The following is a 22251-nucleotide window of genomic DNA, read 5'->3' as shown; positions in this document are numbered from 1 at the left end:
AATTGCTCAGTTGTATAAAATGAGATAAAAGTGTCTGCCATATGCTGTAAATGTACCTTAAAGTATTTCTCACACCTGCACTTCACCACATTTCCTCAAATCCTCTAGCACTGGTCCCATAATCCTCTAGCACTGGTCCCATTGTCCCTCTGGTTACATATGAGATCCATCTAGACGCTCTGTTCTGACACCCAGGTGGTGGAATGAACTTCTCCTAGATGTCCAAACAGCTGAGTCACTGGCTGTCTAAAGACATACCTCTTTCTTTTTAAGTACAAAGTGCACAATCTTTAAAGTGAATATATAGACAGGAAGTGTATGTATATTAATTTGCTCTCACTGTTTCTGCCTGTAAAAAAAAAAAAAAAAAAGGTTCCAACTACAACAAAGCATTGATGCTCCAACAGTTTTATTCATAAAATAACACACACATTCAGGATTCAATATGAACAGCTATCATTTAAGAACATTCAATTATTGTGCATACAAAAAAAAAATCTCAGAAAAAATTGAACTGTTTGTTCAAACGTTCTGATAAAAATGCATAGATACATTTTATATTCCTAGAAAAAGACTACATCATTATTCCAACAATATTTTATCTAGCTGTATTAAAAGGCACTTAATACACTGAATAAAGAACATCTCAACATTTTTTTTTGTATTAAAGAGATTTCTAAACCTGTGTTCATGAAAAATCTGGACAAAAATATTTTTTATATATATATATATATATATATATATATATATGCGACTTTAAATGCAATTAGTTGTTTAACCTTTTTTTAAATTATTGCATGAGATATTACAAGTTTTCATTAATATTATTTTAATTAATTAATTGGCCCCTTTCATCCTAACCAGTCTGTGAAGTAAAAAGTGTGGAATTATTAAAAAAAAATATATAGGAAATGTTATAGGAAAAGAAAAACAAGAAACTAAATGAACTTTCTTTTAATAATATGTTCACAAACACAACATCACCTTTGTATTCTCATTCAAATACGCTGAAACATTACTAGGTGCTAAAGAGAGTTTCGATCATGGGAACGGTGTTAAATTTCTCATTTTATTTCAGCTTTCCCTTATTTGTGTACCATTTACTCTTAATATACTCTTATGTTAAACATTTTTAATGCTAACAATACAGCCAGGGATTCTAAGCTCAAAATGTTTCTAGTTAAACACTATGAGACAACAGATACTAATTTGTCTTTGTGTAATTATGCCAGCGAGCACAAAGATGTGATTGGAAGCGTTTCAAGGAACGTAGAAAAGTTGACCATTTTTGTCGTATACAGGATGTCCAACAGGATGTAAAATGGGACAATAAGGGATGTATATATAGCAAGGAAACACTGATATGACAGTTTAACACAACATCGATAGCAAACTTCGGAGTAAAGTGTATTAGATGAGAATCCTCTCAGAAACTGAAATGATTTTCTGTAGGCTTTAGTTGCTGATTTATGAGAGACTTCTGAGGAATTCTGCTGATGAGCTAGAAGACAAGTGCTAAATCAGTCGACATGGTGATGTTTTCCTTACCAAGTCGCCTCTGGCTTGCTCATTAGGTCTCTCTGTGTCTCTCTCTCTCTCTCTCTCTATAAAACTTTATCTAAAGAAACAGATGTATCACAAACACAAATCTAAAGATGTCTGTAAAAGCTGGTTTGTAATACGTCTGTTGTCAAAAGTGCTATACAAATAAAATATATTTAGAAAGTAAATAAATGTACTATAATTTGTCAAATATTGGATTGTTAAATAGATTAATCCAACATCAATGCAGTGTTTAAAAATCTGAATTAACAGCAGATTATTTTTTGGGGCATCTTTAGTATCTAAGGTCATAACTGACAAATGAACACATTTTATGGGCCAAAAATTCTGCTTGTACAATGTTAACCTCATGCTACATTCACATTACTGGCTGACATAGTGATTCTTTACCACAGATCACTTCTACTGTCTTCGCTCCTACTGCACCAAGTTGCTCCATATTTATATATGTTAAACTGTTGTCAGCTTTTGGGCCTTTGGGAGTCTGACAAATTGGAGTTTAGCATTATGTAAACTGCAGTAGTCTCAATTCTAAGCGGTTGTGTGCGAGTTGGTGGATTTACTCTATTTAAAGTATCTATTTTTTTTCTACTTGTAAGCTTGATGTATTGCTAAATCCCTAATAAACATATAGATTTAAACATACTGATCAAGTGGACAGTAGAAGCTGCCATTATGCTGGTAAAATAATTTTTCTTCCTCCACACATAGTTTGATGTAACATCATCTGAGTGTCAAGACTCGAGCTAGAAATATAATCCCAGACTTGTGTGTAAGAGGTGGGACAGTTTTATATATATAGCTCTCATTTGACTCCTTCTTTCAATACCTACCAGACTTTCTCTACTATTTCTGATCAAACTTTATTTTGGTAAATTCACTAAACTGTATATGAACAAACAGTATTATTAAGCTGGAGAGTATTTTGAGGCAAGTGCGTGACAACTAAAGAAGAAAAGTTTGGCTATATTCATATGTACACTGGGGTGTGTCTCAATCAGCACCCTAGCTCATGAATCAGTGTATTCTCTTTGGTAAGGATCCTGGCTCACTACACACTGGGACACTGATGCCTCCATTTCCAGAGACATGCATATCAGTGGTGATATCTTTTTGGGTTTTTTTGTTTAAAATAATTATGAAAAATAATTTCTGTCATGGTACTTGAAGCAGGACTGTAGATTTCTACAGCGGTGGACTTCTTTTTGTCTCCCAAAAATCATTAATTCATTCAACACTGAAAAGTCATTAGAGACAAATAAAATGCATTTAGTCAAAAATCACTTGCCTAAGCAATCATTTGAGATCTACGACAACAATACATACTGTATGTAGACACAGTTGGCTGAGAGTTTATCCACAGTTTTTTTTAAACAGGGATGCTCCCTGTTTTTTTTTTTTCATGTATTGTGGGACTTATTTAGGGAGTGAACGTTCCGGTGCGCTGGAAGACTATGATTGAGATTTGACTACTGAACTATGGAGCTGAATGAGACGCACCCCGGGGAGCACATTGTGTATGCTTCTTGGCTACATTTTTGGATGACCCATTAAAAGGCAATTCATTGCTGTCTCTTTTTAGCCGGCGCTCACAGGTCTGTAATAATAAAAATTTCAATAAAAAGTACCTCAGCAGCAGATTCAGTACTAACAATCGGGAGATAAATATGCCAGAAAACAGTGACATATGAGCCTATTCTCAACTTATTCTACTTTCTGCAGATTGGATTGGCAAGAAAAACAGACTTATTTTTATCACGTCTAGCTACAGCTCATATAACGATTTAAGTTTGAGACTTTCAGGCAAACAGATCAAACCAGAATGGTTTCATACTTGGCTGAAACCTGATCTTTCTCTTATTGAAGACGGATCGTCAAAGGTCCTATGAGATCCAAGCGGCAGCTACCTTAGTCATTTCTGTGCATTTTCAACACCTCTCTTTACTACATCTTTCATATGAGCCTGGTCTGGTTGACTACATCTCCTTAAAAGTCAGAGGTATAAATCAGTTAATCAAATAATGATTGATAAATTTGGTCAACACTGACGATTAAGCCTTGATTCACACAAAGGAGCCCTGTGATGAATTACAGGCCAACATGGCTAACAGGAATAGCAAAGTAAAACCTATAACCAGCATCAACAGCTGCTGCAGCTCCAGGCGTCGCCACTCACGTCCTTGCTGTTAAGTTTGAAGCTGTCAGTTACGCTGTCTCTGAATACAGGCCCGCCGTGTCTCAGCATCAGCTCAGCTGCCATTTTATTAAACGCTTCGTCCACGTTGCTGGAGTCTTTGGCGGACGTTTCAATGGCGCTAATGAAGTCCAGCTGGTGAGCCATCGCCTGAGCTTCCTCCAAAGAAACAGCTCGCTCTTCAGTTAAGTCTGATTTATTACCTGTTTGAACAGAAACAAGTTTTAGTTGAGGCAAAAACGTTAGCAGTAAAAAGAAACTAATGTTGCTACAACATAATGGAAATGTATTTCACCCAAAACATGTAAATACCTTCTTCAGCTTACATCTACGTTCAAGTATGTTCAGTATAAACTTTAACCTAAAATATTTAACATTATAAAGAAGCCTTTTCCCCCTTACAGCACTGCCTAAATCACAACTTATACATTTTGATGATACCAGAAAACATGATGAGGTTGAATTTTTCCCAAATTTGGCTACCTGGCATTTCCCACTCACCACCCAGATCATATGACCACTTAACCAGAAGAATGAAGGCAAAATGCTTGTCACGGTGCAGAACAATGCACACAGAAAAGTGTTATCTTCCCTCTTCCACACACATAAGCTCACAGAAGCCCCAATTGTGTTGCTCTGACTGGGGGAGATAGGAGAGACAGTATGCCATCCCTTCCAGCCAGAGATCATAATTTTGCTCTCTTAAGCTATATTATTAACAAGGAGATTCATAAAAAGTCTTCACTGACCTATTAAAAGAGTGGCGATGTTTGAGCCGCCATATTTCTTGACGTCCTCCATCCATTTGGGCACAGCCAAGAAGGTTGCGTTCTTGGTGATGTCGTATGTGATTATGGCACCATTTGTGCTGCGGTAGTAGCTCTGTGTGATGGTCCGAAACCTCTCTTGCCCTGCTGTGTCCCAAATCTGCAACTGTTCAACAAGAATGAATCATTCATTCATCTTCAGTAACCCAGCAACACTGGATGCATGGGAGAAGTCATTCATTCATTCTGGAATGTTCACCAGGATATTTAAGTTTTTATACACATTCACACACAGGGGGATTTTAGCATAGTCTATACAGTGGGAGGAAACCGAGGAATCCTGAGGAAATCCAGACGAACATAGGAAAAACACATGAAAATCTGCACAGACGGTAACCTGAGCTCAGGATCAAGCCTAATGCACTTACAATACTGTTTAATTTGAGAAAAAAATAAATGATCTCAGCCACAATATTGATCATACCGAGGTTTTGTTATTGGCTACTACCTTCCAATAGATTTTCAAAAGGGCAACTTTTCAACTAATATTACCCACAATACTTAGCACTTCCGTGTTAATTCTAAATATTAATATGCAAGTTGTTCAGACTGGATTTTTCCTTTAAGGAGTGTTATGACTGTATGGACTTTAGAAGGTAATATCACAATCATTTCACTTTCGATCGTTTAATCCACAACAGTATTCGGTTCTTAAACGCCTAGAGAATGATAATATCACAGTTTGGCAGCTATCATAAAATGACCGTTTAATGGATCTGAGATTGATTCTGATTCCAGTAATTTCATGTGTTACCATAGTTTAAAAGAACTTCTCAAACAAAAAATGTTCTGCCTTTATGCTGAGTCATTCATAACAGTCTTGGTCTCTCCGACACACACTCGCACACACCTAACAAACTCATATGATGCCACTCTAAAGTCAGAGTCCAGGTTTTCTCTATGATTTAGCAACTTTAATGGCTCTTAGTGATTAGCTTTTAAGGTGTCGTCATTCGAAGCTGAAGAAGATCTCAGGCCACACCAGACACTACTGGTGAAAAGGGACAACTGTACAAGTTTATTACCTGACACACTGTAATCATATGAAATTACACAGTGGCTTGTAACCTGATGCTGATGCAACCCAGGGCTCTTATAGTGTCATTGAATTTCCTTCTAATCAACAATTGAATTGTATATCTGTTAAAACTATTAAAGAGCATAATCATGTTCAATTCATTTAAGATTTCTTTTGTGAAGTTGCAGTCAACATCACTTGAGGATTCAAGGAATCGTGACTCCCTGTATGATTCATATAGGTTCATTGAACAAAGGGAGTCAAATAGGTCGAAGTCAAGTTTTGACTCATTTGATTCCCAACACACAGAGACGTGTGTTAATAGATAAACCAACATTAATAACATACTGTAGCATCATACTGTAATTTCTGTTGAGCCTACAATCATGAGTCATCTGTAACTCTCACTATAACAATGACAACATGTACAAATAATACCTAAAAATACACATAATGTAATATGTTAACCATGTTATTCTGACAGTCTGGGTACAAAACAAAATTGGAAAAAAACAAACAAAAAAAAACAAGGCAACTGACAAAATATCCGAAGAATCGACTCGTTCAAAAAAAGAACCGATTCGCATCTTAGACACAAACCTTGACTCTTTTTCCCTGAATTTCCATCGTCTTCATTGTAAAATCCACTCCAATCGTGTTGCCTTGCCTTTCGATAAAAGTCCCTGTCTTAAACCTCTGAACCACGCAGGTTTTCCCCACACCGACATCCCCGACTAAAACTATTTTAAAGACGAAATCATAGCTGTCGTCTGTTTCCAGTAGCGACATCGTAGCTTCCGGTTTCTAAGCGCGTTAACGTGTGAGATGCAGGATAGAGCGGTACGGCGTGTGTGTGAGAGTCAGTGTGTGTGTGTGTGTGTGTGTGTGTGTGTGTGTCTAAATGCTTCATAAGCGAAAACAAAGTGACGTGGATCCTTTGGCACCTGCATAAACTCGCCAACCCGGAACACTGAACACGGACGTTAACGTGTTTATTTTTGACTCGATCCCGCCCCCTGCGCTGTGATTGGCTGGACGCTCACACAGAGAATCCCACTGTTTCAGGTCACCGAACCAATCACACGTCAACGTGGGAACGCAGGAGAAAACGTGTCATCGTCATTATCCACAACAATAATAACAATAAAAACAATAGTCATATATTATATTATATTATATTATATTATATTATATTATATTATATTATATTATATTATATTATATTATACAGACACCTAGAATATTCCCAGATTTCGAATTGTAGTTCCCACACAGACCTGACGTGTTTTCCTTATGAGATGCATTGTGATGTAACAATACAGACACGTCATCATCTTTGCAACCTGGCAACATGGCAAATAATTATTTTACTGGGAAAACAAATAAATAAATAAATAAATAAATAAATAAATAGTGGTTAGCACGTTCGCCTCACACCTCCAGGGTCGGGGTTCGATTCCCGCCTCCACCTTGTGTGTGTGGAGTTTGCATGTTCTCCCCGTGCCTCGGGGGTTTCCACCGGGTACTCCGGTTTCCTCCCCGGTCCAAAGACATGCATGGTAGGTTGATTGGCATCTCTGGAAAATTGTCCGTAGTGTGTGAGTGAATGAGAGTGTGTGTGTGTGTGCCCTGCGATGGGTTGGCACTCCGTCCATGGTGTATCCTGCCTTGATGCCCGATGACGCCTGAGATAGGCACAGGCTCCCCGTGACCCGAGGTAGTTCGGATAAGCGGTAGAAAATGAATGAATGAATGAATAAATAAAAACGACCAAAGGGGGAAAACAGAACAGCATCTGGGTTTTTTAAAATGAAATTAAAAAGTTACATTTTTATTGATACTGTGTATGATATGTCTCATAAGTTCATACAAACAAAGAAACAAAAATAAGTACATGAGTAAATAAATAATTTTCAGTATGTAACCATTTTCCAGAAAGCAGGTGGGGAAAAATAAATAAGTACAGCCTATAACTGAGTGACATTCAGTAGAGAAACATTTATCACAAATAACCTGAGGTTTCTTTAACTTCTTTAGTTTCTTTAAGTTCAACTTGAACTTCTTTAGGAGTTTATTGGTCTCTCACGTTTACCTTCTACAACAGAGTTGAGGTATGGACTCAAAATATTCTGACAAAAAGTGGAGTTTATTGTTGTCTCAGTGACTGTACAATTTCCCAGGTCCTGTGGTTGCAAACCAAGCTAAAACAATTCATAGAAAAATTGCCTAATGATGATGATGATAATAATAATAATAATAATAATAATAATAATAATAATAATAATAACGTTGATGATGATGATGATGATGATGATGATAATAATTAAAATTATAATAATATAAATTAAAAATATAATAATAATAATAATAATAATCATCATCACCCCTAGGGGCACGGTGCCTTAGTGGTTAGCATGTTCACCTCACACCTCCAGGGTCGGGGTTCGATTCCCGCCTCCACCTTGTGTGTGTGGAGTTTGCATGTTCTCCCCGTGCCTCGGGGGTTTCCTCCGGGTACTCCGGTTTCCTCCCCCAGTCCAAAGACATGCATGGTAGGTTGATTGGCATCTCTGGAAAATTGTCCCTAGTGTGTGATTGCGTGAGTGAATGAGTGTGTGTGTGTGCCCTGTGATGGGTTGGCACTCCGTCCAGGGTGTATCCTGCCTTGATGCCCGATGACGCCTGAGATAGGCACAGGCTCCCCGTGACCCGAGGTAGTTCGGATAAGCGGTAGAAGATGAATGAATAATCACCCCTTGATTATGGGTTGTTTGTGGTGATATATTGTGCTGTTGTTGTAGTATTTTTTTGTCACATAATTGACTAAACATCACTTTAACAGGTCAAAGTATATTGTTCTGTTCTGATGTTTGTTTAGATGCAATTGCTGCCATGTTTGTTTTTTACAGAGTAAACACAGTTTACTTTAGCAAATGGAGGTAGTGAAAGAGGTAGTGTACAAACAGGTTCTATACATGTTTGTATGAGAGGAACAGGATTTTTCATACATTGATGCACTGTTATAGACCTGTCAGTGAAATTGGATGATATTTGTCATGGCTGATGATAAATAAAGTCAGAAAAGTGCAATTGTCTGGGACTGCAATGAAATTCAGTAATAAATGCAAAAATACCCTCAATAAAAAAAAAATCTGAGTATACATAAAGTTTGATATATGTGTCAAAATATTATGAAAAGATTGTTATGCGTTTTTGTTTATTGCTAAATTTCTTTTTAAAGAATAAATGCAGTTATTTCTGGGGGGCACGGTGGCTTAGTGTTTAGCACGTTTGCCTCACACCTCCAGGGTTGGGGGTTCGATTCCCGCCTCCGCCTTGTGTGTGTGGAGTTTGCATGTTCTCCCCGTGCCTCGGGGGTTTCCTCCGGGTACTTCGGTTTCCTCCCCCGGTCCAAAGACATGCATGGTAGGTTGATTGGCATCTCTGGAAAATTGTCCGTAGTGTGTGATTGTGTGAGTGAATGTGTGTGTGTGTGTGTGCCCTGTGATGGGTTGGCACTCCGTCCAGGGTGTATCCTGCCTTGATGCCCGATGACACCTGAGATAGGCACAGGCTCCCCGTGACCCGAGGTAGTTCGGATAAGTGGTAGAAAATGAATGAATGCAGTTATTTCTGTTCATATGTAAATTCGACAACTGACAGTAGGTGGCAGTGTGTACATTATTCATTTCTCTAGCAACAGCATGAAGAAGAACTTTGAGCGGATGTGACGACAGAACCGCTGAAAGTTTAAATTTGACGACGGATAACCGGCGGCGGTTTGCAGGTAAATACAGTTTGTTTTAGATGTTAAACAAAATAATAATCAGCTCAAGCGAACTTATTGTGTTTATCTTTTATAATGGCGAAAGAGAATTTGGACAAAGATGGTACAGTGTTTTCTTCTGCTTTTGTTTTAATTCTATTGTGTTTTACATTAGCGAGCTGTCAGTAGTGTGTGAATCCTTTATACAGTCAATATTTATATTTATATACAGTCAATATTTATATTTATATACAGTCAATATTTATATTTATATACAGTCAATATTTATATTTATATACAGTCAATATTTATATTTATATACAGTCAATATTTATGTTTATATACAGTCAATATTTATATTTATATACAGTCAATATTTATATTTATATACAGTCAATATTTATATTTATATACAGTCAATATTTATATTTATATACAGTCAATATTTATATTTATATACAGTCAATATTTATATTTATATACAGTCAATATTTATGTTTATATACAGTCAATATTTATATTTATATACAGTCAATATTTATATTTATATACAGTCAATATTTATATTTATATACAGTCAATATTTATGTTTATATACAGTCAATATTTATGTTTATATACAGTCAATATTTATATTTATATACAGTCAATATTTATGTTTATATACAGTCAATATTTATATTTATATACAGTCAATATTTGTTTATATACAGTCAATATTTATGTTTATATACAGTCAATATTTATGTTTATATACAGTCAATATTTATGTTTATATACAGTCAATATTTGTTTATATACAGTCAATATTTGTTTATATACAGTCAATATTTATGTTTAGTTTATATACAGTCAATATTTATGTTTATATACAGTCAATATTTATATTTATATACAGTCAATATTTATGTTTATATACAGTCAATATTTATGTTTATATACAGTCAATATTTGTTTATATACAGTCAATATTTATGTTTATATACAGTCAATATTTATGTTTATATACAGTCAATATTTATGTTTATATACAGTCAATATTTGTTTATATACAGTCAATATTTGTTTATATACAGTCAATATTTATGTTTATATACAGTCAATATTTGTTTATATACAGTCAATATTTATGTTTATATACAGTCAATATTTATGTTTATATACAGTCAATATTTATGTTTATATACAGTCAATATTTATGTTTATATACAGTCAATATTTGTTTATATGCAGTCAATATTTATGTTTATATGCAGTCAATATTTATGTTTATATACAGTCAATATTTATGTTTATATACAGTCAATATTTATATTTATATACAGTCAATATTTAAAGGTTTTGGATTTTAGATCATATTAATTCATTAATACTCTGTTAATAATTCAGTAATATTCAGATCTAAGTATTCAGTAATTCTCTTAGTTTAAATATTCAGAACTAAATATTCAGTAATTCAGTTATTAATTCATATAATTAATTAGTTCAAAATACTGCTGCCAGATTTCTTTAAAAAAGCGTAAAAGCGATCACATTACCCCTCTTCTGAGGACTCTTCACTGGTTGCATATTGAATACAGAATTCGGTTTTAAGTCCCTCATAATCAAGCTCCTATTTATTTATCAGTATTATTACATCCTTACTCTCCTTCCAGAAGATCAGGCAACCAGAACTGTTCCCTTTTCAAGACTTAAGCGTAGAGGGGATGGAGCTTTTTCAGTGATTGGGCCACAGTTTTGGAATGATTTGCCCATAGAGTTAAGATTAGCACCGTCTCTGTCCATTCTTAAGTCCCTTTTAAAAACTTATCTGTTTTCCTCAGCATATCCATAGTTTTCCCCTTTATTTTCATTCTTCTTATTGTTCTTTAATTGTTCTTATTATTGCTTGTTTTAGTGTGTATTATTGTTTAATATTGTTTAATTCTATTTTGCTTTCATTATCTCTCGTCAGTATATTTTTTTCTGTGTATTTTTACTAACACTCTTTTATTGTACAGCACTTTGGTCAGTCTTTATGGCTGTTTTAAATGTGCTATATAAATAAAGTGAACTTGAACTAATTCAGTAATACTCTTATTAATTCAGTAATACTCTGTTAACTTAAATATTCAGAACTAAAATTCAGTAATAGTCTTATCTTTTCAGATTAATCAAGAACAAGTTTTAGACTTTATTTTGTTGGTCTTTTTAAAACTGTAAACATTAAATATGACTTGGTAACTTTTTGTTTCAGTAAAAGTTAAATAATGTCTCTAATTAAAAAAAAAATCCCATGTAATCTGAAGGAGCCATGATGGAGAATACCTTTCCAATATACAAGGTAGATGCCATTGTGCAGTTTTTTCGAGCTGAAGTTTTGACCGGTCAAGAGGCAAAACATTTTGCAAAAGGTGATATCACTCCAAATCCAAAGGTAAGCCATCATTGAGTCTTGCAGAGATTAAATGATTTGCTTGACCGAACCTTACGTGATTTGCATTTTACAGGCAGATGTCATCCAGAGACTCTACGTGAGAATCTTGCAGCTTGTATATCGCTTCAGGCCTGAGTGCCATTACTTGGTGAGTGCTGCCGAGTCATAAAAGAAATCACTAGTTGTTGCAGAATTGCATGGAGTAGAATTGTGGATACAGTAAACCCCTGATATCGAAAATGCTGTTTGGCTTTTTGTCCCTGTTCCATGGTGTAATGGACACTTTCAGGAAAATTGTCAATGATGTTTGATGATGCATAACTATTCACAGCTGTGCGATCATCCAATTATCCGTATATTAATGCACTCGTGAAAACATATGGCTGCTATGTGCTACTTTATATATTGCTATGAGCATGCGGACAACTGATTATCACGCATGTAAGCTGTCCCCAAACTGTTCCCACAAAGTCTGAAGCACACAATCATACAAGTTGGCTTTGCATGCTGATGAATTAAAGAATTCCTTTCACTGGAACCTAAAGGCTCAGAACTGTGCACAACTCTAGAAATAGTGTGTCACGGGTTGATCCTTTGTGTCCTGCTCAAAGCCCTGACCTCAACCAAATTAAAGTCTAATGCTCTTGTGGATGACTGAGCACCAATTCCCCAACACTCCAAAATCCAGAGGAAAGCCTTCCCAGATGTGTAGAGGATATAATGACACCATGGGCTCCAATCTGGAATGGGATGTTCATAAATCACGTGTGTGTGTAATAGTCAGGTTTCTGACAAACCTTTGACCATATAATGGATTTCCTACTGCCAGAGATGGCTCATCAGTAGTAGCTCATTAATAGTAAATGTTCTGGCTGTGGGCTGTTGGCTATGCATCTTTCTACAGGCTTGTCCACTGTGTTGGGTTAATTTTTAATTTTATTTTGTTGCTTTTGTTTTTTTAATACAGATGTGCTATCCAATATGCAAGGTTTCCATACTGAATAAAAACACCATGGGTTCTTTCTATATCATATAGGGGACTTTCAGGAAATGAGCTCGCTGACACAGCTGCTAAGAAAGCTTTAAGGCAGACTGTGACTGGTTGCCAAATTCCTCCCTCGGAATATAGCCGTTGATAATAGGTCTATGTCCTAAATAAGTGGCAAGAGGAATGGAATACATGGTTGAATAACAAACTGTTTGGAATACACCCTGAAATTACTAATAGGTTTCTAATTCCTATGAAATCAAGATTCGATCAGGTGATCTTAACCAGATGTAGAATCGGGCATACAAGACTGACACATGAATACTTGCTGAAAGGCGCATAATGACCACAGAAGGTTATTTTATGAGGCCAATTCATTTAACTTTCATATATTAATGTAAAAAATTTCATTTAAGTTGTCTATATTTGTCTATATTTATTTCTTTGTGAGTTTTGGTTATTTTAATTCTTATTAACTGTTCTTGCCATGAAGATAGCCTCAGTAGCTGACATGGCAGTAAATTATAGCAACTAACTAACTATACCATATAGGTGTTACAATCTGCAAGAGTAAGGAAAGTGTGAGACATTTCATTTGGCTGTTATGTAAATCAAAGATTTCATCACATCACTGTGATCTCCTCTTTCATTAGGAAATACTGTATGTCAAAATACAGCATCAAATAACAACGAAGAAGCTCTTCATGGAGACTTGATTGCTTTTTTACTTTCATCTGAATTTTTAGTACTGCACTAGTGATAAACTCTCTAGTTTGACTGATGTGCTTGCATATAGGGACAAGACGGTTTCTACAAATTTGTCTTGAGTAGAAATCTATTCATTAGAATAATTGTGAGAATTTGATTCGTTTTTACCTCTCACTCGGGCTTTTTGCATCGCTGGTAAAAAATCGGCTGAATCCAATTTTTTTCTTTAAATGTGACCGATTTGCTACTTGCAAGGATCACGGTGAAGGAGCGTTTTGGCGGCAGGAAAGTGAGGTGCCAAATGTCAACAACTTGAGTGATATACGAGCAAAATTAGAGGGCACATACAGTGCCTTGCAGAAGTATTCATACTCACTGAACTTTTCCACATTTTGACATGTTACAACAACAAAGAAAAATGTATTTTATTGCGATTTTATGAAATAGACGGAAAGAAAGTGGCACATAATTGTGAAGGGGAATGAAAATTATAAATGGTGTCCAATTTTTTACTCTGATACCCCTAACTAAAATCCAGTGAAACCAACTGCCTTCAGAAGTCACCTAATTAGTAAATAGAGTGCACCAGTGTGTCATTTAATCTCACAATAAATACAGATATTCTGTGAAGCCCTCAGAAGTGTGTTAGAGAACATTAGTGAACAAACAGCATCATAAAGACCAAAGAACACACCAGACAGGTCAGGGATAAAGTTGTGGAGAAGTTTAAAGCAGGGTTAGGTTATAAATTAATATCCCAAGCCTTGAACATCTCAGGGAGCACTGTATAATCCATCATCTGGAAATGGAAAGAGTATGGCACAACTGCAAGCCTACCAAGACATGGCCGTCCACCTAAACTGACAGGCCGTGCAAGGAGAGCATTAATCACAGAAGCAGCCAAAAGGCCCATGGTAACTCTGGAGGAGCTGCAGAGATCCACAGATCAGGTGGGAGAATCTGTCCACAGGACAACTATTAATCGTGCAGTCCACAAATCTGGTCTTTATGGAAGAGTGGCAAGAAGAAAGCCATTGTTGAAAGAAAGCCATAAGAAATCTCGTTTGCGACAAGCCATGTGGGAGACACAGCAAGCACGTGGAAGAAGGTGCTCTGGTCAGATGAGACCAAATTTTTTTGGACAAAATTCTAAACGTTGTGTGTGGCAGTAATCCAACACTGCACATCACACTGAACACATCATCTCCACCGTGAAACATGGTGGTGGCAGCATCATGTTGTGAGGATGCTTTATTTCAGCTGGGACAGGGAAGCTGGTCAGAGTTGATGGGAAGATGGATGGAGCCAAATACAGGGCAATCTTGGATGAAAACCTGTTTGTCTGCAAAAGACTTGAGACTGGGGCAGAGGTTCACCTTCCAGCAAGACAATGAGCCAGAGCTACAATGGAGTGGTTTAGATCAAAGCATATTCATGTGTTAGAATGGCCCAGTCAAAGTCCAGACCTAAATGCAATTGAAAATCTGTGGCGAGACCTGAAAATCGCTGTTCATAGACGCTCGCTATCCAATCTGACGGAGCTTGAGCTATTTTGCAAAGAACAATGGGCAAAAATTTCATTCTCTAGATGTGTAAACCTGGTAGAGACATACCCCAAAAGACTTGCAGCTGTAATTGCAGCGAAAGGTGGTTCTACAAAGTATTGTCTAAGTGGGGCTGAACTTTGAGTTCTGAGATTTGAGATCACAAAAGTTGGGTGAACACATGCCATCTTTGAACCTGGCTGCCATTCCATAGGAAAGTAATGAAAGTTTAAAAGCAACATTTAACATCTATGGGTCTGTATAGAATGGTGATTTTGTTTAGACTGTCAGATTTAGGCCACACAAAATTGGATTTGGGCCTTTTTATCCTGTGTTAGCTGTGTGAATGTTGCCTTAGTCTATTGGATATAAGCACGTGTTGTAATCTGTTGGGGGAAAAAAGAAGAAAAACAATTGTTCATGGCAATGATAAAAATGGAATACAGTGAGATTGTTAAAGCACTGGTAAACTTTATGGTGAATTATTTTTTTTCCTTCTCATATCTGATTTGAGTTTTGTGTAGTGCTGGGTGTCACAGTACACTTTTCTTAGATGTTGCAAGAGTGAGTAGTTATATTTTATACAAACACACATTTTGATTCAGCATCACAGAGACTAGTTCTCCCCCTTTTCAGTGTTAATCAATTCATGTAGCCATCGCTGGCGTTGCTAGTGAACCTGTACTCATGTGACACGTGTTGTAGGCATGTTTTTATGTATGATTAATAGACCTTTATCAGATTACCCACTCCTTGTTTGGTGGGATTATATTAGACTAGATTAGCACAGTTTCTGGATCAGTATTAGCACAGACGTGTTTCATTTTTTTCCTCTCTTTTATCATTGCAGCTGTTTGTGTTCATTTTCCGTGCGGTTGTGGTGAGAAGTGTTGCATGTGAAAAGATTCATAAGCATTGTGTGCATAAGCATTGCATATTCTTTTCAAAGAAACCATGTGGATAGTTGTAACAAACACGGCTCTGGCTCTCATTTTAATGCCAAAACACTGCTTCAGAACAAATTCAGCATTAACTAATTAAGTAGAGCTTTTTAAATCCTCTGGAAATGCTGAAGTAAGAATTTATGATGTTTAACTGAATAAAGTGCAGTTAAATATGCATTCTTCTTGAAGCCACTCTTGGGCAATGCTTATGCCACGGATTTGTTTGTATTGTAAAGAAATTGCATCTTTTTTATTTCTTTATTTAATACATTTTTAGCTTTTGTATAAATAAAGCCATGTTAAGGAATGTTTTAATAGTATTCATGTGCACATTGTGTGGTCATCAGACTCTGGGAATGTGCTTAGGGTTTACTGCTTCATGAGGCTCCTTGTATACTAGTAATTAAAAGCTGTGTGTGGTTTTAATGTTTTACTGATGGAGATGCCAAGATCTCTAGATCCTAACTGTATTGTAAATATTGCAAACAGTGCCTCAGTTCAAGCTGTTTTTTTTTTTTTTTTCTTTATGTAAACAAACACCATGTATATTAACATGCGGCGTTCAGGAGCTTTGTCTGGCTGATTATAATAACTTTAAGATTGCATAGAATGTATATTCCTGTTGATTCAATTAATTCAATATGTGAAGGAATGCAGCCGATTTTGTTAGACGATTAAAACGAAGGCACTTAATAAATGAAAAGTATTTTCTGAAAATTAAGAATGGTTGCAATGGTAGATAATTTGGTGTTTATCCAAAACTGCAGTATTTCAGGTCAGTTTGATCATTAGTCATTTCCCTGAATGTTCTTCAGAAATGACTATTAAATATGATGATGATTTGGAGGAGATGGAGAACTTGCCAGCATTATTTTTATATTTTCTTTTAACAGGCACCTCTCTCAGAAAATCTCCAATACCCAATGTTACATGAGTGGTCTACACCAGTATTGAGTCTATATGTATGCATGTAAGTGGAATTTACGTCTTCTTAATCAGCTGCAGTACAAATGGTTAGAGAATTCGATAGAAAATTTAAATGCTCTCTATTGCTCTCTCTCTCACTTTTCTTAGGTGCCAGTTTTTACCAGTATGCCATGTGTATGATTTTTCACTAAACGACCTGCTTAATCCTAGTAAGTAAATGCTGCCCCCAGCCGCCTTGTCTCCTCTGTCGTCATAGTGAAAGTAACCAGTTGTGGGTGGGTAAAAGAGGTTTTGTATGAAATGCAAAAATGTGTGCTTCATACGCATTATTTATGTGCAGAGTGAGAGGTATTGACTTACATTTCTCATTTATACAGCTGAGAAATTTAGGGTTAAGGGCCTTGCTCAGGGATTGGTTTCGATCAGTAGTCTAACACCTTAACCACCGGACATCCTTTTCGTGTTCTTGCAAGTTATTTAGCACATAACTGCTAAATAACAAGTTACTTATTTAGTCATGATTTTGTTCTCATTTAAATCTCCATCTCTTATTCCAGAGCCCAAGAGAACAATCACTATATTGAGTGGAATCCAAAATTTCCTGCACTTTCGGAAACAGAGGCTGGAAATTATTGCAGGCCATCAGCAGGCTTTTGTAAGTCCTTTTAGAAGAGAAATGTATTTATTTAGTATTGGTTGACATCAGGGATTTATTTAATTCTGTCTGCGCTTTTTTTTTTTTTTTTTTTTTTTTTTTTAATTAATTGCTCTGTAAAGAATCATCTCACCTTGTCCACTTTCCTCTTTCTACAGCGGGCAGATATGGATAAACTTCAGTCATGCACAAAAGGCATTAAGGACGCTGAAAGGAAGATAGAGAAACTGATGTAGGTACTCTGTGCAAGCTTGACCACACATTTTGGCAAAACCCATTGTTTAACATTTGCAACCATTCTTGCACAGGACAATCCCACCAGAACAGCAAGCAGAGGCTAAAGACCTGGCTGCAGCCCTCACCGAAGTGAAAAACGCTACCATGCAAGAAACCCAGGAAGTGGTGAGATCTTTCTCCCAGTTTAAACAAGGAATATGTTTGAGGTTTTGCACATCAATGAATTACCAGTTGAGAGCAGCAACTGCTACAAATATAAAGGGAGTTTCTTTGCTGACATTTTGAATAAGTACGTAGTCTTTGATTATGTTGCTTTGTATAGATGCTTGAGGATTTAATGTAAAATGTTATGAGACCATTAATAGTACCGTATTTCACAGTTCTGGCTTTCATAAGTCAGCTTGTTTTGTGAGTGAAGAATGATTGTGTTGGTTGAAGGGCTCAGTACCCCAAAAGGAAGTGGGGAAACTTTTTTTTCTTACTTCCTTTCTGCCAAGTGCTAAATGGTATCCTTTTTTTTTTTTTCCTCCTCCTTCTTCTTTCTTTTTTTCACCCCCAGAATGCGCTTAATGAACAAGTTGCAGAGTGCAAAAGAGAAATTGCAGAACGGTCACAGAAACTGGTATGTACACACACACACACCCCCATTATTTTGTCTCATAATTGCTGGCTATTGTTTATACAGAAGAAATCCTTTCTAACTGTGGCTGGACTCTGCAGGTCCATAAGTCAATTGTGTGCATGTTTTATTATTTTCTTGTGGTACCAAGTACATGGCATGCTGGATGCTAAGCATGTCATCTTGCAGCATTAACTGCAATCATTGAGCTGTTCTTCCTTTATACTTGACTTTTAGCTGTTCAGGTCAGCACAAGATGTGCATATTTTTGTGATTCATTCATTCCAAGTGCTTAAGCCACAAAAGTGAGCTAATTACAGTGCTCCTGTTTTTATGAACATCTGGTTTTATAACTCTGTAACCAAAGCAGCTCTTTCCCTTGGTGTCATCAAACTAGAAACAGTAAGCAACATGACCGATTGAACTAATAACATTACATAGAATACTGTGATACAAACCCCAGACTGCTATTTTCAGGAGGATCGGTTCTCTTAACTGCTCCCTGGTGGGAAAACGGCACTCACACTTCACCAGTTCTACCACAAAACTCCAGGCCTTAACACCAAATTCAGCTCATAGATGTATGTGCTGTGATGCCATGTGCTGAAGGAGAATTTGATTTGAAAACGTTGAATTCTAAAGTCCTGTACCATAAATGCATAGTTTTACAGTGATCTAACCAGCTCTAGATTGTACTGGAACAGCAAGGGAAAAACCTTTTTTTTCCCATTTATTTATTTATTTTATTATTTATTAAATGTATTTTGGTTTACATTTGGGTAACACTATGAAGTGGTGATTGTAGATTGTGATATGAAGATTGTAATTTCCTGATCAGTACCTCTACACCGTAACACTGGTTTGACCTACTTTCAGTTTGATAATATTATGCCAATGTCTGTTTTAGAAAGTAGGTCTGATGTATTGACTAAATGAAGGTTCTTTTTATGAATTTGCATGACTCGACCATAAAATAGTTTTTCTTTTCTACAGAGCCAGAGGAAGCTAGAAGTGGCCAATCACAAAGATGAAATGGCCAAACTTAAATCTCAGATTGTTGAGTCTCCTGAGGAGCTCAAGAATGAGATGGAAAAGATGAAGGACAGCATAAAGAACATTAAGAACTCAAAAGTAAGTAACTGTACTAGGTATAATGGTTGCACGTGTAAATGTATAGGCTTAGAAAGTAAATATCAACTTTGAAGGCCGTTGAAGATTATAAGGTCCTAAGTGGTTGAATGTCCGGCCATTTTTAATTAAAGTATATAATTTTGTATGTTTGTTATTTGCATTTTTTGTTGAAAGTGTTTGCATGTAACTGCAGGAACTGGCAGATGAGACGCTGGTGGAGCTCCAGATTAAGGTGCAGTGTGCTAGCCAAAGTGAAGCTGAAATTCAAGTAATACTGAAACAGCTGCATGACCTGCAGGCCAGCATGTGCAAGACTAACCAGCAGAAGGAAGAGGTAAACCTGCACACTTCCTGAGTTAGGTCTTTTGTTCGTGAGGTGGATGAGCCACTAATTTATTACAAAGTTAGATATAAATAAATTCTGATTAATTTACTTGCGGAACGTGACCGTCCCAGAGCTGTTCCTGTTTGTAGGGAAAACAAGGATGCACGGATCCACGCTTTTTAAACGAATGAATAGTTATGGAGATTTGGACAATGACATCCCCCCCTTTCACCCACTGCCCACCTCTCTCTCGCTCTCTCTCTCTGCCTCTCTATCTCTCTGTCTGTGTGCGTATGTACATATACAGGTTCAGAATATGGTGGCTCTCTATGAGTCCTTGCAGAAGGAGTTAAAGGGCTTAAGCAATGAAGAGGGTCAGCTAAAGAGAGGTCTGGCAATGAAACAAGACAAACAGTCCAAGCAGCAGATTCGGCATCAGAAAAAGAAGGAGCTCAAGGACCAGCATGTCCAAAATATACTTGGGTGAGAACTGATTTGTAATTGATAATTTCCCCCTCCCTTCTTTCTGGATAGTAAACACTGGTGTTGGGTGATTTTTTTATTTTTTTCCCTTTCCTCGCAAAATGTTAAAGGTGACGCATAAATTGTTTTTCTTTTTGCCAAGGCAATATGACAAAGTTCATGAAAAACGGGAGGAAATTGTGGATCGAATAAAAAACATCACCCGAGAGACCACGCAGTTCAAGGCAAAAATGCAGAAGCTTAGAGATTCCTGCAACCAGAACAGTGAAAGTGCTCAGGTAAGGCTACTCTTCATTTCATAACTTTTAATTGGATTTTTTCCTTACATAAGCTTTTATAGTGTTCAGTGTACAAACCAAGAATTTCTTCCATGATGCATCCAACAGAGTCCCTTAAAGGCAGGGTCTCCGTTGTTTGAAAGCCAATGTTGACATATAAAATCACCAAAACAAACACGCCCCTAACCCAAATGGGTCCCACCCCTGTATTGATAGCTCCGCCCACACATACATACGTAACCCAGGCAACTAATGGAAAGAAATGTGTCTTTATCATAGCTGAAGGGAAGAACAATACGATTGCAGATAAACAAACAAGCAAAAATGACACACAAGCATAATCATGCAAAGGACGGCATACATTAGTTCTGTGAAACAAAGCAAAACCAAAGTTACTCACCTATCGAGAAGGAAAAAAGCGCCTCGGCGACTTAAGTAAAGTTATATTCACAGATTCGAGTTTCCCGAGTCAATAACTCCTGAGCTAAACGCTGTTACTACACAAATAACACCTCTTTTCTATCGTAGCAATGTAGAGACGCAGCTACATCCCAATTTTCCTCAAAATCAGCTTTCCTCCGCGGTGGACAAAATGCACAAATCTTTGTGTGGACGACTGAGAGGCAGATTCCAAGGGACCGTCTGCAAAGTGCAAAACCCGAAAAGCAAATACAAAAAAAACAGTCAATAACTTCACTGTAATACACTGTACTGTCACTAAATTCAGCTCACACATCACTGATGTCCTGATAGTTGATGTCCTACAACACTTATTTGGGGAATTATACTACGACACCTACACGGGAAATTCGAATCTGTGAATATGTGGCCAACTTTACTTATGTCCCTCGGGGGACTTCTTCGGTTCTCTCCAGCGCTGGAAAGCTGATCCTATATTAACACGGGTCCTACTTTTTGCCTTATCGTAAGCCTTTCTTCACTTTCTTTCTTTGTTTTTATCCGCCATGTCAATGTTTCATTCGCTTTCTTCTAATGTCACAGATGCGCACTGAACACTCTCTCCGCCCATACTGACAAGACACGCCCCTTTCAGCTCATTGGCTACACGTTAGTTTTGTTTTTGTTTGGCGGCCCAACGCAGTTTTCTGAATCATTTCTCAAACAACGGAGACCCCACCTTTAATGATGCAAAAACTCCTGTTTTCTGTTTTTGCTGTTTTCTTAGATTTATTATTGAGTCACATACACCTGTGAAATGAGCCTTGAATCTTTTGTTTTTCTTTTAAGGCCATCTACGATCGGCTGCTCACCACACTGGAGCAATACCACAAACGTCTTGAAAATTTAGTGATGGAAGGCAGTGCTGACATCATGAAAATGAAAACCAATTTCTAAGCTTGTTTTTGAATATTTTTTTTCCTTCTGAATTTCTTGTTCCCTGTATTGCCCTTTTTCTCTGTACCTTTTTCAAATGTTTGTCATATGTAAAATTTGCCAAAATAAAATAAAATGTTACATTTGGTACATAATCTGAAGCACATAGATGGAGCATAACATGAAACTCGTTGCTGTAAATTAATGAGTGCATAATTACACCCCCTCCTCCTAATGTGAAAAGGATCACATTAATTAAATTTTATATTTTTTAAAGGTTTTCCGATCTTTTT

At 36.7% G+C, this 22251-nt stretch overlaps 3 protein-coding genes across 4 annotated transcripts in view; 1 reads left to right on the top strand and 2 right to left on the bottom strand.

Moving 5' to 3' along the window:
• atrip (ATR interacting protein) overlaps window positions 1-22251 on the bottom strand; it is a 73713-nt gene that overhangs the window by 24485 nt on the left and 26977 nt on the right. The gene's annotated exons all lie outside the window — the stretch shown is intronic.
• On the bottom strand, window positions 940-6577 carry rab43 (RAB43, member RAS oncogene family). Its single transcript, XM_060858173.1, has 3 exons — window positions 6203-6577; window positions 4507-4690; window positions 940-3960 (listed from the first exon to the last, which is right to left on the bottom strand). The coding sequence occupies exons 1-3, from the start codon at window positions 6389-6391 to the stop codon at window positions 3704-3706; spliced, it is 630 nt and encodes a 209-aa protein (XP_060714156.1). The 5' UTR covers window positions 6392-6577; the 3' UTR covers window positions 940-3703.
• nuf2 (UF2 component of NDC80 kinetochore complex) lies at window positions 9262-22113 on the top strand. 2 transcript variants are annotated; one of them, XM_060858029.1, is made up of 14 exons: window positions 9262-9389; window positions 11657-11784; window positions 11858-11932; window positions 16862-16938; window positions 17043-17104; window positions 17453-17550; window positions 17709-17782; window positions 17859-17952; window positions 18347-18409; window positions 19400-19537; window positions 19731-19871; window positions 20170-20345; window positions 20488-20623; window positions 21872-22113. In XM_060858029.1, exons 2-14 carry the CDS (start codon window positions 11662-11664, stop codon window positions 21977-21979), a joined length of 1365 nt encoding a protein of 454 aa, XP_060714012.1. In that variant the 5' UTR covers window positions 9262-9389; window positions 11657-11661; the 3' UTR covers window positions 21980-22113. The 2 variants fall into 2 exon arrangements, with proteins under 2 accessions (XP_060714012.1, XP_060714011.1); XM_060858028.1 differs by having other exon boundaries at window positions 9389-9492.

This window comes from Tachysurus vachellii, chromosome 22 (genome assembly GCF_030014155.1).
Source record: "Tachysurus vachellii isolate PV-2020 chromosome 22, HZAU_Pvac_v1, whole genome shotgun sequence".
In the NCBI taxonomy this organism is placed as follows: Eukaryota; Metazoa; Chordata; class Actinopteri; order Siluriformes; family Bagridae; genus Tachysurus; species Tachysurus vachellii.
This window is presented reverse-complemented; position numbering and strand designations above follow the sequence as displayed.